This window comes from Gekko japonicus, unplaced genomic scaffold, assembly GCF_001447785.1.
Source record: "Gekko japonicus isolate JY-2015 unplaced genomic scaffold, Gekko_japonicus_V1.1 scaffold2684, whole genome shotgun sequence".
NCBI lineage: Eukaryota > Metazoa > Chordata > Lepidosauria > Squamata > Gekkonidae > Gekko > Gekko japonicus.
The window spans coordinates 92,258-111,906 of NW_015161484.1; the positions used below are offsets into that span (position 1 = coordinate 92,258).

The 19,649-nt window shown below is 42.3% G+C and overlaps 1 protein-coding gene across 1 annotated transcript in view; it reads right to left on the bottom strand.

The window, feature by feature from the left end:
* LOC107125708 (phosphatidylinositol-binding clathrin assembly protein-like) overlaps positions 1–19,649 on the bottom strand; it is a 69,751-nt gene that overhangs the window by 29,082 nt on the left and 21,020 nt on the right. Inside the window, exons 2-9 of the mRNA XM_015429159.1 lie at positions 14,472–14,614; positions 12,129–12,204; positions 9,020–9,122; positions 8,093–8,186; positions 7,850–7,961; positions 6,614–6,720; positions 6,027–6,068; positions 4,818–4,918 (exon numbers count right to left, since the gene is read on the bottom strand). Of these exons, the coding sequence (XP_015284645.1) occupies positions 4,818–4,918; positions 6,027–6,068; positions 6,614–6,720; positions 7,850–7,961; positions 8,093–8,186; positions 9,020–9,122; positions 12,129–12,204; positions 14,472–14,614 (778 nt within the window). The remainder of the gene's footprint in view (positions 1–4,817; positions 4,919–6,026; positions 6,069–6,613; positions 6,721–7,849; positions 7,962–8,092; positions 8,187–9,019; positions 9,123–12,128; positions 12,205–14,471; positions 14,615–19,649) is intronic.

Consider the following 19,649-nt stretch of genomic DNA (forward strand, 5'->3'; position numbering starts at 1 on the left):
GATGATGGTGAGGAGAGAGGAGAGATCTGCATTCAACACACCAGAAACCCACGCGACTTCCCCACCACAGTCTAGCACCTGCTTCTTCTACCACTTCCTACATGGATACAGGAAGTATTTCAGACATGGTTGACTGTGGTAAAAGATGTGCTCTCAAGCTCACATGGGCCCAAGAGACCCAGCCTGCACTGGATGTGGAGCATGTGATCCACTAGAACCCACAAGTGTTCTGTGGAACATGTGTCTCAAACACAATGATTCTTGCCTGAAGGCAAGACATCTGAAAGCCACTGTTACTGGCCATGCAACCCCACAGCAAACCTTTCGGTGTGCGACACTGGGGTTTGGGGCTCTGCTCCTCAATGAAACATGCCCATTTATTTGTAACAGAAGAATGATGTGAAACAAAAGATGTGATACACGTCACAAAAGGTGTTACATCTTCAGCCCTGGGGCAATTTTTACATCCTCTCACATCTTACTGGACACTTGCTCACTCTCTCCCATACACAGATATACGGGATGGCTTACCTTCCACCAAACTATGGCAAATGTGGATATTTTCACAGCTGACATCTCTGACTGGCCTGTTCTACTTCTTTTTGGAGGCTACAAAAGTCTACCAAGCTTCTAGCAAGAGATCTGAAACTAAACCGCCCTAAGTTGAGAAGAAGAAAAAGCTACAGCCTGCAAGCTTTCTTAGAGATTTAGAGGTAACACAAAGCAAGCAGACTAGTTGCTCATGTTTACTTTTGCTATGTAAACAGAAGCAAAGAGCTGACACTTGGAACTGGGTCTTCTTAGCTGTGGCCCCTAGATAGTGGGAAACCACGCTCTCTCTCTCTCCCCCAGAGATATTCATTTATTTCATTAAACACATTTTTATCCTGCCCTTCTTTCAAGGAGCTCTGAGAAGAGTACATCCACTTTTCTCCCACCATTTGATCCTCACAACAACCCTGTGAAGCAGTTCAGGCTAAGAGAATAACTGACCCAAGGCAAGCTTTACGGTACAGTGGAGGTTAGCACCTGGGTTTCCTAGGCCCTAGTTCAACACCCTCACTCACTACACTGCACTGTTTTACTCCAGCGGATATTCACCGATGCAGGAAGTGACCCTATTCCCTGACAAAGTCCTTCACCTTTTTTATTACTGTGAGTGTGCTGTTACCCTTATATTCATTGCTGCTTTTCAGTGCAATCCTAAGCACATTCAATGGGACTCTCTTCTAGTGTTTTTAGTACTACAGCCTTATTGCTGTGCTAGTATCGGTTGTGATTTCACTGCTACTACACATTCAGTTTTTCTTGTTTTAGCTTTGCTGTTTTGAAGATTTTTCTTACTCTGGTTTACAGTTAGATTTAGTTATGATTTACACTAGAAATGTGGGGTAAAACCTTTATAACTACATAAAATAAAGCGATAAGGGAGGTGGAGAGAGAAAGGAAAACAAATGCTCTTGACAAAACATGCCTACGTCTTTTTCTATTGCCCATGCATCGGAGTGGCTAAAATACTCTTCTAAAAAGGGCCAACTGATACATGGCATCTGTGATCAGGTCTCCTACGGCTTTCAGAGTTGTTAAAAACTGCATTGGGGGGGGGGGTTTTAACGCCTTTCCCCTATCCAGCTTTTACATTCCCTCCATTCAAGAAGCCGCTATTTCTTCTGTGGGGAAACTCATATAGGTACCTAAAAGTTTCTCCCACCTGGGGCCAAGATTTATTCATTTAAATCCAGCCTTTCCCTTAGAGGACACAAGGTAGCTTACAATTAATAAATTCATTCATTCATTCATTCATTCATTCATTCATTCATTCGATTTTTATCCTGCCCTCCCTGTTGAGGCAGGCTCAGGGCGGCTTACCTTAAAATGATTAAAAATATATTAAAACACAAATGTCTATTATCATCAAGACTTAAATTTAACCAAAAAACCCCCAAACCCTTAAGATTAACTGTTAGATCAGTTTAAATAGACACCCATAACAGGTGCAATAAAACCAGGGCTATTTTTGGGCAGGAACGCACAGGAACGGAGTTCCAGCTGGCCCCTGAGTTGGCCACGCCCAGCAGGAACTCATTAGCATAATAGGCCACACTCAACAGCAGAAACTCATTAGGATTGGCTACATTAGGGGGGTATGGCCTAACATGTAAAGAAGTTCCTGCTACAAAAAAAGCTCTGGGTTTTGACAACAAACAAGGTAAACAGAATAACAAGCAAAAGGTTGGTGTGGCTGGATGACCACACTTCTGGTAACATGTGGGTGTGGCCTAATATGCTAATGAGTGGTGCTGTCAGGGGTGTGGCCTAATGTGCTAATGAGTTTCTGCTATTGGGTGTAGCTAATGAGTTCCTGCTGGGGTTTTTCTACAAAAAAAGCCCTGAATAAAACACTCACCTTACATCTCTGGTGGGGAGAGGAAATAATTTAAATCAGGAAAGTAGTGCCGAGGGCAGGGAAAGGGTTACCCAACCTCGCCTCCTGGCTCTGCTGCCTCCGTGCAGCTGCTCCTCTCCCCTTCACCTACTATTAAATGTTTGCCTTTTGAATGATCAGGAATAGTAACAAGACCTCCTGCCTTTGTGTCTCGTTCAGGCCCAAGCAGAATGGAGCTGACTTTTCAGCCCTCGCCTCCTGCCCTCATCTCCACAAACAATGTGATTAAATGAAATGCCCAAAAAGAGAAAGCTGAGCTGGTAACAAAAATGTTTATTGATACACTCCCTGCACTAATCCCTTTGAAGAACTAACCGTACCTAGTTAAGTTAAAGAACAACGACAATAAAAAGAATTAGCTGAGCTTAGGGGGAAACCGCAAAAAAAAACTTAAAGAAATAAAGTGATGTTATCAGCTGAGACCTTAAATACCCTTAAGTGTATAGTAGCGATCCAGCACCTGTACTAGCGATGAAAAAGGAAAGGACGAGAGCTTTGCCAGGCATACTACACAGTCAGCAAAACCAAGAGCCAGGAAACAGATGAGGGATGTACCCTAGCTGCTAATGTACCATACAGAAGGGGATTTGTCTCAGACTCCGGTTATGCCTCCCAGGGAAGAGGGAAATGAAAGGAAAATTTAATGACAACACAGGTAACAGGAAAGACATTTTTACATCAGGAACTCAAAGGAGGATATGTTTTCGGTGAGCTATTAAGATGTTTGCTTATCGCATAAAAGCTCTACCTTGAAAAACCTGTTCCAGTGGCATTTACTAGACATTCTCTAATAATAAAGACTCTTATTGCACACACATTTTGAATTCTGTTCCACAAGAGGTGCCATGCTGCTGCTGCTGCTGCTGGGTAGAAAGGAAGCCTACAAAACAACCCAGCACCTGACTGGATTCTGTTAGACAGAGATGCTGCCTGAATGTTAACAGATTTATTTACCTCATTCGTTACTCCCCCATAGATCGAAGGCTTACTTCCCTTCCTATCTCAATCTTTTTCCAATTGGACAAATGAGCAATCCCACAGTAATTCAGTTACCCCCTGTGCATTAAACAAATGCAGAAACCTTACAACACAGATTCACCGGACCTGTGCGACTCTTGCAATGGCCATGGTTATTCACTTTTTAAAAGGTGTCCAGGCAAAAGGAATTCAAAGCAAATCAGTCGTGCCACGCGGCCCCACCAAACCCCAGTCTGTAGCATAGACAAGGAGCCCGGATTGCTGACACGGCCACCTGTGTCGCCCAAGCTGCAGGTCGTGGTGGCTACCTAGACTGGTCGGAAGGGATGGTTTCAGGCAGAGAACGAAAGGAGCTACAAAGCTGCAGATGTGACAGGACTGAGAGGATGACGTGCATGCAGCGTGGCCTGGACACAAGAAAGCTAGGCATACAAAGGGCAGGAGAGAGAGAAAGAAGCAGCAGCTGGCATGGCACTTGACATGCGGACAGGGCGACAAAAATCACCAGCATCTGGTAGGATGCCTTCTCATTTGGAAAATGCAAACAATCAAACTGTTTTGAGCTGGCGTGCGAAAAGATCGTTCTGTCTGCAGGGCCATTCTTAGATGCATCGGCCTTTACACAGCCGTGACTTTGGGGTTTTCCACACAGAGATGATTTCCTGCCGTTTACCTGCGGTGGCTGCTGATTCAGCACCAGTGGCAAACGGCTGCCGGTTTCTCCACATTTTCCCTGCCCTGGCCCTCCCATAGCCATCGTTTCCCACCACCACCACCACCACCACACTGGATGGCTTTAAAAAAAAACAAAACAACTGGCATGGCTAGAGCGCTACAGAGTTGCAACATTATAAAGATCTATTGCAACAATATACTAACTCCCACTTTTCATGTAAACAAATGTCTCTAGCCCTTTTTGTTGTTGAGCTGTAAGGGGAAAGTGCAAGATGTCTATTCCCTTTTTAACTCTGGATTGAAAAGAAACTTTGTGTTTTTTTAAATGCTGGAAGGACTTCACTGTTTCAACTGCTCATTATAATGCTGTAGTGATCTTGGCAGCAGTGTTCCCTCTAAGCTGAGTTAGTGTGAGCTAGCTCACACTTTTTTAGCCTCCGACTCACACATTTTTGTCTTGGCTCAGGAAGGATGGCTCCAGAGCAGACTAACTTATGCAGTAGCCAAATTGCTCACTCGCGACTTTAATGCCTGGAGCTCACAAAGTAGAATTTTGCTCACAAGACCCCACAACTTAGATGGAACATTGCTTGGCAGGACACATTTTTTAAAAAGAAAAAAATTATCTGGGGAAATAGCAGCTGGAGGGACGAAGGGAGCTGAGGCAGGGGAAATGGCGCCAGTGTGAGCAGGACTTTCCAATCTACACAGTAGCTACCTCAGCTCTGCTGCAATTTTCCCAAAAGGATTGGAATTAAGCTTGTTTGGGGCAGGGGAATGCTGGTGAAAACCCAGGAGGTGCGCAAAAGCATCAGTATGCTACAAGGAAGCATGGGGAAAAAGCCTTCTTCGAAACAACTTGTGTGCAAGACTCCTGAGGCTAGGCTATAATGTAATAGCAAACCACTGTTTGCCATTTGGTGAAGGAGCCGAGGTTCGCACCTTCCCTCTTCTCCTCTTGTGCGTGGACGGGCTAGCTAATCAGAGACCTCTGAGTTTCCACCCATAGTTGGCTTCTTCCTGTAAGCTAGGATACAAACCACAGCTCCTTCCATTTGGAATCCTGGATTTGGACAGAAACTACGGTTTGCTGCAAACCTAGAACCCTCAAAATTGGTTTCGCAGGTGCAAGGGAGAGCCTGAAGATCCACCAGGCTCTTTCAAGTTACAGCTTACTCACTTCTAGACCAAGCCTTTAATTTTTCCATTATGACCCCAGAGTATCAGCACAAGAAACACATAACAAACGAAACAGTTTTATTCACACTGACTCCAGGATCGAAAGAGCTATTTTAGATGCACCAAGTGGGATTTATGGCTTTCTGAAGAGCAGCCCACCCACCCCCATCCTTATCACGAGGCAAACAACTCTGAAATTCCAGAGGGGGAGATTGATGTCTGAGAAAACAAGTCCAAAGCCCTGCTTGACATGTGGAAGTGGTGGCACAGATCTTTGTATCCTGCCCAATTAAACAGGGGAAAACACTAGCTATTTCAGCAAATCAACAGCTATCTCAATTCTTAGCAAGCTACCCCATGGTTTTCAGAGACGGTTTCTTTTTTCTTTTTAGCCTGCCCAATTAAACAGGGGAAAACGCTGGCTATTTCAGCAAATCAACAGCTATCCCAATTCTTAGCAAGCTACCCCATGATTTTCAGAGACGGTTTCTTTTTTCTTTTTAAATAAAACCCCCCAAACCTTTAGCAAGAATATTCTCAAGAACCAGACCAGAGAAAAAATAACTGAAGAGTTCACTGAATATAAGCACTACTATGCAAAAACAACACAATTCACAGGGAAAATGACATGTATTTCCATATATAACATATATGGAAGAAAATGAAATCTTGTGATGTATATAATGGAACACTAACTGTTAAAAATCACAAAGGACTTGGGTTAAATTAATATGAAATGTACACTGACCTGAGTAAGATCTGGAATGTCACCCTGATCAATTCCAACTTGCTGGGTTCACAAAAAAGGGAAAAAAATGTACATTACTACATGCAGTGACAATGAAAAGAAAGAACTGTGGATCTGAATGTCTACATAGAAGCTAAGGTACCAGGGAGGACATGGAGAGCTTTCTGAACTGGTACAATTCTAAATGCCCTTTGTAATGGCACCGTAAGCAGAATTTCACATGCAGATCTTGCAAGGTCTCTCTTAATCTCTTGATCTCTTTCATGTACTAGAAACAGCCACAAGAAGAGGACTTTGGTACTATTTTGATAAATTATTTTCAAGAAATGTTTTTAAAATGCTTAGATGTCTTGGTCAGGACCTACTCTGTCACCTATGTTTGTTAATAAAAGTTAATAGTCAGAACTAGGCTTTCAAAACACCCCCCCTTTAAATATGCCTATTTTAAGTGATAATTAGTCAACAACCATCATATATTGCCATATTTATAAGAAATTATGAAGCAAGACTTGTGATTATATGCATTTATTACTGTACCAGTACAGAGAGCTAAATGAAATTCCATTGATGCTACTGGGTTTATTTACCTCTGCCACTTTGAGGAATTCTGACAATTTGGTCATTCTGGCTAAGAATTTTTTGTAAATATCCAGACCTTCTTTGCACTGGTTCTTCTTCATATCAAAATACTTTTCTGAAGCATGAAATTCAAAGGGGAAAAAAGCATTTGTAAGATAGTGTTTAAAATGGGACTACTGGAAAGACAAACTACTTTTACATCTAAAAGATACTTTAAAGTAAGTGCATTAACACCCAATACATTTTCCTGCTACGTTAAGATAATTAAGGAATGCTGGATGCTTTTCAGCCTGGATTTTCTGCAGTTTGTTTTAAAAACTTGATTTGGCCATTAGAATTACTTTCAGCACACAAATGTGTTTGGGCAGGTTGCTACTGTTTTCCAAACTTTTAAACATGCTTAATTACTACTCCATACTAACATTTTCTGTGCAAATGACAGAATGGTACCTTATTCAAAGCAATCACCATCCCAGGATTACAGACAGGGCTAAGGGAACCGATTCAGAGATCAGCCCTCTACATGCATAAATTGGTGTCAGATCCTGCACGGCAACCATAAGAACCAGTGCAGATTGAAGGGTATACTGCTACATGCCTCCACTGTCCTCCGTTAACAGCAATCTGCCTCTGGATCTGAATGAGTATCCACATGGGCACAAACAGTGGTGGTTTCCATGGATCGAGCCCAATGCTCCAAGGCAAATTAAGATCCCAGTCCTTCATAGATAGCTTGATTACAGTTAACAGCATAGAAATGTCAACCATAAGTCAGGGCATTATTATTATAATATGGCCAGGTAAACACGCACATCAGACAACACTTGAAATATAAATATTTACGGAAGCAAATTCTGAGCACAGCTCCCTGACTTCAAAAGAAGGCCCTTAAGGTTCGTTTACCACTTTGTACACAGAGCCAAAAGCTTCATCGGAATCACTGACCAATCTGGTCTGCCGTTTTGGAGACAGCTCTGGCTTCAAGTGAAATGAGCCCTCCCTCCCTAGACACTGGTTTAGCTGATGCCATGTTACTGAATATTCATGAACACTCCAACTGACATGTTTGTGTGTAGGGGGGTGTAGAGCAAGTAGTGGTGCATGTGCATATTGTAAATACTTGAACAAGGGAGTGTACGGGGAAGTGAAGGGAAAATGAATGCAAAAACAAAAACACATCTGCATATTTACACGAGTCTCCACTTGTAAATGTTTAAAGAATTTTTATTTAGGGTTCCACATACCTAACAGGTTAATAATCCCCTCATTATAGGCAGCAAACAGCCTAATGGAATCCTTAAAGAGGAGCATGAAGGCAGCATTTATTACACCATTTGTTAGTTCATTTGGGTTTGCCTGTGTAGAAAGCAGAGAGCTTTTTAAAAAAAGCAACAGGGAATAAAATCACAACACATTTTTTTCCCTCATTTAAAAACACCAAAAACCAATACTGGATTAGATCAATAAGAGACACCTCCAGCACTTACATCAAAATCCAGAAGTGCATCAAGTTGATTCTGAATAATTGGAAGGGTTTTCAGAAGTTTTTCGGTATTCATTGTTCTCATTACACCATCAATCCTTCAAAGAATGCAATGGAAAGAATAATCGGAAGAATACAAACAGAGGGCACCAAGCCAGGAGATCACAGTGCTACAAGCTCCCACAAGCAAAAGCAGCAAAGGCTACACAGAAAGCTTCACGGAAGTCAGTGGAACTTCCTTTTGAATAAACATGCTGGAGAATCTAGTGGCATAAAAATCAGATTTTTTTTCAAACTGCACATCAAATCTGATATATTTGCTCTGACAGATATTTAAATTCCCTCCAAGATTCTATCAAGATTATTTGCAGCCTGCTACAACAGCACCAGTGATACTAGCTACATCATGTCACAAGAAATTCGGTAAACCATACACTCGATTTCCCTTCGAATAGAATTCTGTACATCCTTTGTATTGATGGGTTGCGAGTTTGCTTAAGATCAAAACTCTGGTTTGACAGTTGGTTCAGTCAGACATTTCCATGAGAACCAAGCCATTATTGCAAAAAAATTATTAGTCAGTTTCCCAGAGACAAGGCCCAGGATTACTTTTATGTACTTGAGGAAAAACCTGGGTATGCAGGGGTGGGGAGGAGACTTTATAAATTAATCATCAGGCAAATAAAGCAAATTAAAAGCGGTCTGATGAAGACGGAACGTGTCCCTGGAGGCACGAAATGCTGCAAGTGGTCAGTTTTAAGGGGTAGTGGTGGTAGACAGAATGGGGGAGGGGTGAGGAAAAAAATTGGTCTAAGAGCTTAGAGGATCCTGGAGAGGGATATATCCAAATAATTTTAACTTTCCCCCTTCTGTGCAGGCCCCACCCTGAAGGAACAGAACGGCAAGAAAGCACCATAAAAGAAATCCTCACCCTCTTTTCATTTTGGTGAAGTCAACTGCTACAAGTCTGTAAGAAAGTGCTTTTTCATTCAAGTATCTGCTGTATCGTCTGATGAAGGTAGACATATCATAGCCTGGAAATAGAACACTCTTCCAGTTAAAGAGTTCAGATATTCCTTCTACCATGACTGTCACAATTTATTCAGTGTGAATCACACACTTTATTATTACTTCCAGGGTGCTACCTTCTCACCTTAACCATAATTATACAAAACTGAAGCTTCCGATACAACTATCATTCTTCTAGGAATTGGCAGCTAGGTGAGATTTCTTTGAATGGGGATACTATTTCAGATTAAAACAGATAGAGCCTGCAAAGTCTTACAGCTTATACTTGCAATTAAACTGATATGATATAGCAAGATCACAACTAATGCTATCATGGACCATTTTACCAGGAGGATAAATATCCATCGTTTCTCTCTCTCTCTCTCTCTCTCTCTCTCTCTCTCTCTCTCTCTCTCTCTCTCTCTCTCTCTCTCTCTCTCTCTCTCTCTCTCTCTCTCTCACACACACACACACACACACGTTTACACACATTTTTAAATTAGTTATTTATTTCAGCTATAGTATTTGTGTTTAAAAACAACCCAACTTAAAAATGAGATCCTAATACAAACTAACACATTAAAGTCTACAAGCTGTAACAGTGGAATTCTATGTAGAGTTAACTTTAGTCGAAGCCGCTGAGATCACTAGACTTAGACTGGAGTAACTCTGGCTCAGGATTTCACTCTTAATGGAAGTGAACAGATTGGTTCAGTTCAAACATCGCAACAAACCATGGCTTGCTCTAACCCAAGCACAGAATCCAAACCATGGCTTGAGTTTCCAAAAATATATGAACAGGGAAACCATGGTTTACAGTTGCTTGTCTACTCCATTTTCAATCCTCCCATCACTGAGTTTAAGTCCAGTGACACCTTTAAGACCAACAAAGTTTAATTCTGGGTATGCACAGGAAAACTTGTACCTAGAATTAAACTTTGTTGGTCTTAAAGGTGTCCCTGGACTCAGACTTTATACTATAAATATGGTTTGACAATTCAGACATTAGCCAGACCATAATTAACGCAAACCATGCATTCTAGTTTGCTGGTCAATAGCAAGCTGTTGTTTGTCAAATCAATCAACATATCAAGGACATAGTTACGTTTCCTTAACTTTTTAGCACAATATCCAGATGGAGCTGATCCACTGGCTAGATTCAGACATTACCATAAACAATGGTGTGGTGTTCTGCTATGTAAATATTTTGTGTGTTTTATTTCTGTGTTCTAATATGGGCATATATATATATTGTGCTGTACTTTAGAATGCAGGCCTGTAGCATAAGAAAGAGGGAGGCTAGATGGGTGATTAAAGTGTGTTATGAATGTTCTGTTGGTAGCTGTATCTAAAGGAGAAGAGTTAACTGGTTTGTAGAGAGGGTTATGGTGTGAGAGTGAAGAAGAGAGTTCAGGGGGCTAAGAGACTGAGTGAGGTGCTGTGGATTATGAGAGAAATCTGTGTTCATTGTGGAAGCCATTAGCCTAAGTGGCAGGTGAGGAAAATAAGCCTTTGTGGCTAGGCCTATTTAAGGAACATTAAAGGAAAAAGAACTGCACCTATCTGAAACCACTGTGTTTATGAACTATTCTGAAACCTTTCAGCTGTTATATTTCTAAATAAACTCTTTATGAAAGTGAGAACAGCAGTTTTATTTAGACTAAAGGGTCCTCTTTTATCTCAGAGCCACCTCCACACACTGACCATTCTGTCAAGTCTATCATCTAGGACTAGGTCTTCCGGTTCTTTGGGGCCAACTAAGAATTGTAAGGTGAGAGCCTTTGGTGGCAGTGAAAATAAGCAGGAAATGCTAAGAAAGGCAATGAGGCATTATAACACCAGTTGTCTAAGAACACTACGGATTACAGGTGTTACATATAAGGGGTCTCTGAAAGAAACAAAATGTTGCAAACGGTTTGATCAAGCACCAGCCAGTTCTGAAGTTCAAATGCAGATAGTACAATAAAACCAGGGCTTCTTGGCTGGTTTCACACTGGGATTTCAAACTGTGGTATATAACTAGATTGTTGTACACAATTCGTACCGATTGTGATTTGTTGCAACGTGGACAATGTCAGAATTCAAAAACTATGGTCTGTTGAGTAGTGCTGACTGTTGCAGCCTCTTGGCCGTAGCAAAGGCAGTACAGAGTATCTTCTTTGTTGGGAAGTACAGAAGAGGCAAGAAACAGACAAACCAGGGTTTGCACACAAACCAGGACTTGTTACTTGCACCCAACCAACAGACTAACCAGAATTTGCTGTAAAAACCACAGTTTATTGCAATACTTGAATTCAGCAACAGAGTTTAAGGCTGCTTTTCAAAGTAGCAGAAAGAATTACGGGTACAATTCTGACTTCTGAGGTTGTAAGTGACACAATCGTGACATGCACATATTTGTTACTGTGGATGCCTTATGTACGTTTCCTTGGAAGGACATCCCACTTGTTAAGTAGGATTTACCACCAAAGTAAGTGGGCACAGGACTGCAGATTCAGCCTTTAAGCAAGTGATACTGCTTAGCATCCTTACATGAGCACCAAGAGAGCCCAACAAGAGTATCTCTCATCTCCAAACAAATACAATTCCTACAGTGCTGGCAGGCTGTCATGCTTCTACATGGCATAAAGGTTCTTTTTAGCTGGAAGCCAATGTGTTTCAATCGCTATAGCAACTACTTAGTATCATTCTGAATTAAATCAACCTGATTTTATTTTTTAAAGCAGCGATACACTTTACAGGACTCTTGCGCATTCCTGAAACAAGCCTAAAGACCACAATCTTTGCCATTCTTTCTTTGGAGCGAATTCTATTGAACAAATACAATTTATTTCCATATAAATATTTCAGATCACACACATGAAACTAGAGGAAAGGTAAATTAAGGAGCAATGCTAAAATATGACAGGGAGTGACTTAACCGAGTAATTTAATATGGTTGAATTCCCAACATTTCTTCAGTCTATACAAATTATAATACATATTGCCAATTGCCTCTCTAAAGAAGAAGAAGAAGAAAAAAATATCCTTACCCTGCATGGCACTTTTATCCAGATAGTTGTTTAGATTAAACAGTGTATTTCGAGATGCTAAGTACTGGATAAAGCGCTGTTGGTGAAAGAGATAAGATTCCAATTATTTTCTTTCCATAGATTTAATCATACAAAGAAGCTAATTTCCAAGCCGTTTTAATGGTGGCATCTGAATTAATCAAGTTATACCCAATACTAAAGAAAGCAGATGAGATACAGCAGAAGCCACAGGTTCTGAAATCACTACACAGGAAAGGAAAAGAGCGGTGACATACCCCAATATGTAACGGCATCTGCAACCACTACGTCTTACAAACTCTTGAGTGCTGTAAGCAACCGAACTGATTGTACTCTCGTACGGAATTCAGTTCATGAGGTTGCCATCTCACAATGGTTGTAGAATAGATACACACAGGCTGTGATCACACACGCTGAATAATCTACTTTCAATGGTCTTTCCAACTGGATTTTGCCAGTTTACACAGTAAAATCCAGTTGAAAAGTACATTGACAGTGGATTGAAAGTGGATTTAGTGTGTGTGATCTCAGCCACATACAGCTATTCTCAAACAAAAAACAAAATCTAAGCCTGTATTGGGTAAAGACACAAAAAAGTTACTATATAGTTAAGTTTACAGCTCCAATTACAGGTCCATACATATTTTCCTCATTAATGCCACCTCCAATAATCATATCTGCCACAAAGTGATGGGCCTATGGGCCTATTCACCCAGCCTTTAGGATTCTACCAGCAGTAAAGGCAGGAATCCATCCCCTGCTCACCATAAAATTAGAAGAACACTGCCGGATGAGACCAAAAGGCCGTCTAGTCCAGGACCCCATTCCTTACAGTGGTCAACCATGTGTTTCCAGAAAGCCCCCTGTTGTTGGTGCCCAGCAACTGGGCTGGTGGCCTACAGCTTCTGAACCTGGAGGTTCCATCTAGTCATCATGGTTAGCATAGTGAGCATCTGTTAGTAAACCTAAATCCTCCATAAATGTATATATTTCCCTTCAAAACCCACCTAAGCTGGCAAGCATCACCACATCTTGCGGCAGTAAAGTCCATAAATTAATTATGTGTTCTGTAAATAAGTAGCAGCCTGAATGGTCCCGACTAGCCAAAGCTCAGATGCTAAGCGGGGTTAGCCACGGTTAGTACTTGGATGGGAGATCATCATGGAAGACTGGGGTCGTTATGCAGAGGCAGGCAATGGCAAACCACCTCTGAATGACTCTTGCTTGAAAACCGCATGAGGGGTTTGACATAAGACTGTTGCAATTTGATGCCACTTTATCACTATTACTCCACGAGTAAATTCTCTCCTTTGCCAGTCCTGACTCTGCTGCCAAATGAATTCCATGGGGCAATCAAAAGTTCTAGCATTTTGGCAGAGTAGGAAAAAAAACCCCAACTATTCCCTTTCTCCACACTGTGTATAATTTTATGAACTTTTATCATGCTGCCCAATTCACTTTTCCCGTTAGTAAAGAAGCCCCTTCAGCTTTTTGTTGTAGGGAACGTACTTTTACTTTGTGATCATTGGCTTGCCTTTTCCTACACCTTTCCTAGTTCTAAATCTCCTTTTTGAGACAGGGCAACCAGAACTGTACATCGAATTTCAACTGCAACCTCACCATTCAGTTATATAAAAGCGCTACAGTATGAATACTTTTATGGCCGATTTTAACGAATTAAGGCCCTGGTCACACGTAGGAAGTTGGGTCGGTAGAAGGACGGTTCGGGGACGCAGCAAATGGGTGCGATCCCACCACAACATCTGGGAAGCGTAGTGCTTCTGTCCCCGAACCAGCCCTTCCACGCGAAAGAACGGACCAAACCAGAACCACCTACCTCGGTGGTTCATCTCGAAGGGGCGCTTCAATCCCGGCTGTGGGATCGCCAGTGCATCCTTGCGCCGGCGCATCCCCGTCTCCTAGCCAAACTGCGCATGCTCCGACATGCGCAGTTCGGCAGGCTCCCCGTCAGGACTGTGTTTTCTCCCCGGCATCTGATCGTGCCGGGGAGAAAAGGCGCCACGGCCCAGGGGATCCGTGGGATCCCGCCGCGGTGTCTCAACTTTGGCGCGGCTTTTAAAAGCCACGCTTTGAGCGGGTTTTCCCCTGCCATGTGGTAGGGGCCTTACAATATCAATTATAGTAGGGAAGCCTGTAGTTGAATGACATACACTCAGCTTCTTTCTAATAGAATATGGGCTGGATACACAAGTCCTAGTGGTTCTTCTGACCTGTTCTGTCATACAATCAGTATAACTAGCACCTTGCTAAGACTCTCTCCTGACCATTAAACATGATTTTCATGACAAATGATGGTAGCCTTACCTCATTTCCGTACATCATGAGGTGGTGTGTTGTGATTAGAGCTTTGAACACTACAACCCAGCTACTGTTCGCCGTCCTCTCAAAAAGGGTGTCCGCCAGCTGTGGAATATTCACATTCATCTCGTTTGTGCACTGAATTAGATCTAAAAAAGTAAAGCAGTGAGAGGGTTCCGTGAAGGCAAATACAGAAAGTGTCACAGAAATAACAGACTGAGTATATCATTCAGGAAGTACTTTGTAGGCATCGCAGATAAATAGGATATGTGTTTCTGAAACCTCTAATTAGACATGTATTAGTGTTTAATCCCACCCCTCTTCTGAGAGATGAGACTGATATACATTCTCTCTCTCTCCCCCAGCCCGTGTCTTAGCTCCACAACAGCCCTGTGATGTAGGTACTGCTATCAGGTTATGCTACTAGTCTGAGGTCATCCAGTGACCTGGGTCTCTGAATCCCTAGTCTGAAACCCTGAATTAAACCACACTGCCTCTCCAGGTGCTTCTATTTTGGTTGCATTCACAGATGCTGCTCGTAATTGGCAACCCAGTTATCATCCAAGTTGTGGGTAGTTCTCCTGTCACTAGGGCTCGGCCTAATATGCTCACTGCATTTATCAGAGGTGTGATTTAAACAGGGCATAGGGAGGTGCTGCTTGGCTTACTGCTCAGTGCCTAATTCCTCAGTATCTTAGCCATTATGATGCCCCAGCTCTTATACGCAGGTAGGTCTCTTTTGGAGTGGATCCACTGACTGCATTCCACGCATGATGGACCGCCTCAGGTGCAGAACACATTTCCTCTGCTGCTAGCACTTCCGCTCCCTCGAGAAATTGCTGAGAAAGACAGCTCTTGCACAATCGGGAGTGCCAGAGACAAAGGAAGCGTGTTCTGCAGTGGAAGATGTCGAGCCTGCATAGAACATAGTCATAGGAGCCAAACTTTTGTCTGCCTTTATCGATTGTACTTTGGAATGGACTGGATGCAAGCAGCTGTAACTCAAAGGAAAATAACTCCTAGGACCATCTCAAAGACACTGTCTCAGTGCACAAACACTGCTAATTCAGTGCTGTAGGTAGGCTCTACAGCAGTGCTCGGCCTTCTACTTCTACAGGAAGTTGCACTGCCATTTGCACAAGCCGAAGAACATCTTCAGACTTAATTTCACTCTGCTCACACAATGTTCCAGGGCAAGGCATAAAGCCCCCCATCCATAAATAAGAGACATCTTCCACATGCACATATGCATCTTTGGACTCAAACCATACTCTCTCAGAAATACTTTCTGAGGCTGCAGTCACACGGAACATTAGCCACGCAAGAGACGGAAGACAGGCGGATTTTCCGGGCGCGATCTCACCGGCACATCTGGGAAGCGTAGCGCTTCCATGGCACAATCGAGGCTTCCTGGCGAAAACGCGCTGCAAAAAACTAGTACCTCGGAGGTACTAGGTTCCGGAAACTGCGGGGCAAGGGCGGGCGTCTGATGGCATTTCCGGTGGCATCCGGCGCCCACCCATGTCCCCTTGCGAAAAAGGGTTTTTTTCCCCCAAGTCTCCGTGGATGCGCACACGCACCCAACGGAGCATGCGCATTCGTCATGTACACAAAAAAAGAAAACCAGTTTGCCGCACCGCGCGCTTCTTCATTGCGCGCAGGCATGTCCTGTGATCGGCACCTCTCCCTACCCACGGAACCTCCACAGAACCTCCACAGGAGGTCTGATCTCTTAACCGCGCGTTAGTTTGCCCCGGGGCAAACAGCCACGCTTCCCCCCCGCAGTTTCCTGCCCGTGTGACCGGAGCCTGAGTTACCTAACTGAGAAATACTTTCTCAGCCATAACCCCTCTTCTCTGACGTGTAGTTCTTCAGCCCTTGAGTTCTCTGGCTTCTTTTCTTCACAGATTTGTATTTTGGGTTAAAAACAGGTCATATAACCCATAGCAAAAAAATTCCAGTAGTGACCAATAGTTATCAATGGGGATTATTAGATAAGAGAAGATTTAGTAGTCCTCATTCTAGCAAACCTCTATAGGAATTCCATGCCTGACAATGATTTTCACCTGTATGAAATAGAAGGCTCAGTCAGGAACAAGAAAAATTTGTGTAGACATCATGAACAGGTTGACATAAGTCTGTGGGTGCCATTTTCCAAAATGGCCACCACTCATCCTCCAGTGCAGACTTCTATCTCTTGAAACATGGCAGCTCCAATTATAAAACTGATGTTAAAGTCAATGGTAAATCTCCAAACCTGTATCAAAGTTGAACCTTTGAAGTTACACAGCAAGGTATCAAAATACACATGAAATATAGGTATTTCAATCTTCACTGCTTCAATGGAGTGTACAAATGTGAGTAATTCTTCCAGCTCCCAAAAGAGCACCATAACAATTTTTTCCTGTTCTACAACTGCATCCATAAAGGATTCAAGAAGTCACAGCTTGATGTTTTCATTTGACACTGCATTATCTCCCACTGCATTATTTGTATCATAAATATACAACAATAAGGTTTTTAAGACTGAGTTTTATTTCTTCCAAAGCCTCACATTTATATGACTGACATCCCATTTTGATCTTCCAGGCAAGTATATATATATTTTTTTAAAAAAAAGATATGTTTCCAGAGAACTTGTGATCAAAGAAATCAGCTCCAAAAACATAAAAGTTCATTATCCAAGTCAGCCATGCATTCATACATTTCACCTTTCAATAGCTTTGCTACTATCAAGAATCTCTGTCCTTTCCACTCAAGTTCCTCTGCAACTGAGTTGGCGGGGGGGGGGATCTCCCCAGTCTCATCAATGCAACGCCCTCTTGATGTGGGGGAATTACAGCCCCTCAAGATCAGAGTGTCTCATAACTGAGACTTCTGCTAAAGAATCCTGCCTTAGGCTGAAATACAGCTGCAGGCCTCAGTCTTTGTCATTCCATGACTGTGGAACTGCACTGGAAGTAGGCTGTCTCAAGGCTAAAACTTTCTCTTACGATCCCCTCTGAACCTTTTCACCTTTACCTAGGTAACTCCTTACTCACAAAAAGGATTACTCATTGATGATCCAACAGGAGCTACACTTACTGGAGTACACCCTGGAAAATAAAAAGTAATATCTATCACATAATTTCTTATTAGACAGTTGTTTTAGAAGCATATTTTTGAAATTTCACTGCAAAGCTAAAAACCATTTGTGAAGATGCTAGGCAATCAGACCGAAATACCCATTATTCACATTTATTTTGATACCTTCTTGAGTAACTTCAAAAGGATTACTGATACAGCTTTGAGGATATCACAGTTAGCTTTGTTATAGTTCAAATGCTATCAATGGATACACATTTTGTGGATGAAAGTTCATGAGACAGATGCTGAGGGATTTTGAGGGCAGCCATTTTGGAAAATGGCATCCACTGACATGTCAGCCTGCTTAGGATGCCTACTCACATTCCTGTTCTTCTGAATCGTATCCTCTGCACCACACAGGTGGCAAATGCTGTTAGGTATGAAATTCCTACGAAGGTCTATCACAGAGACCGTATTCTAGTATATATCGAGAGATAAATGTGTCATTCCCCATCCCCACCCCAGACTAAACTGAAAGATAGGATATTTTAGCATTGTTTACAGGGTATTACAGAAAGCACGGAGAACAAGAAAAACTGTGAGAAAGTGACGCTTAATATATGTCTTTAAAGAATCATAGAAAAGTGAACAAAATAATATACATAATCATAGAAAAATATATATTGACGGTGATCTCCGGAATGTCTGGCCATTTCGAAGGAAGATCTTCTTCTGAACAAAGATGTGGGACCTTATGAATACAACTATATACATATTTGAAATTCTGGACATTATATGACTTGTTACAATGTAATTAATGAAAAGAGTAAAACCTTACAAAAACTGTCTCTCAATAGTTCATATGTACATTATTTTTGTTCACTTTTCTATGATTCTTTAAAGACATATATTAAGCGTCACTTTCTCACAGTTTTTCTTGTTCTCCGTATTATCTCATTACTGTGCCAATCAATTGTTATTACAGAAAGCAGCCATGTGAGAAATACGACGTTTGCTCCTCCCCGTGCCTCTCTGAAGACCTTTAAGGACTTGCAAAAGCCGAATAATACAGAGTAACTGTACAGTAATGTAAACTCTAGAACATTTCTCGTACATCGTATTGTTGTGATCTTATGAGAGATTTTGAGGGCAGCCATTTTGGAAAATGGCATCCACTGACATGTCAGCCTGCTTAGGATGCCTACTCACATTCCTGTTCTTCTGAATCATCTCCTCTGCACCACACAGGTGGCAAATGCTATTAGGTATGAAATTCCTACGAAGGGCTATCACAGAGATCGTATTCTAGTATATATCGCGAGATAAATGTGTCATTCCCCATCCCCACCCCAGACTAAACTGAAAGATAGGATATGTTAACATTGTTTACAGGGTATTACAGAAAGCAGCCATGTGAGAAATATGACGTTTGCTCCTCCCTGTGCCTCTCTGAAGAACTTTAGGACTTGCAAAAGCCGAATAATACAGAGTAACTGTTTTGTTGTTGTTCAGTCGCACAGTCGAGTCCGACTCTTCGCGACCCCATGGACCAGATCACGCCAGGCCTTCCGGTCTTCCGCCATCCTCTGAAGTTTGCTCAACTTCATGTTCGTTGCATCTATGACGCTGTCTAACCATCTCATCCTTTGCCATCCCCATCTTCTTTGACCTTCAACTGTACAGAGTAACTGTGCAGTAATGTAAACTCTAGTACATTTCTCGTACATCGTATTGTTGTGATCTTGTCAGGAAGGCCAGCATTCTTATCCCATATCCCACATGGAAATCTAAGGCTAAGCAAAAGCGAGATCGTTCCAGAGGATAGCCAAGCTAGTCTGCAGCGGAACAATTAGATCAGACGGAGCTCTGACTCTCGAAAGGTTATGCCCTGAAACTCTTGTTGGCCTCGGAGGTGCTTCTGGACTCAAGTCTAACTGTTCAAGAAGCGAGATGTTTGCTTAAGGCCCACTTAGAGAGTTTGTAGCAGAAACAAGGTTCAAACCAGGGATTTCCCGATTCATTACTTGGCCTCTTGGCCACCGCAGTACACCACATAAGAGCAAGGGACTCGTGAGAGAAGCACTTGTGCATGACAGAAGGACTTGTAAAGAGACACGA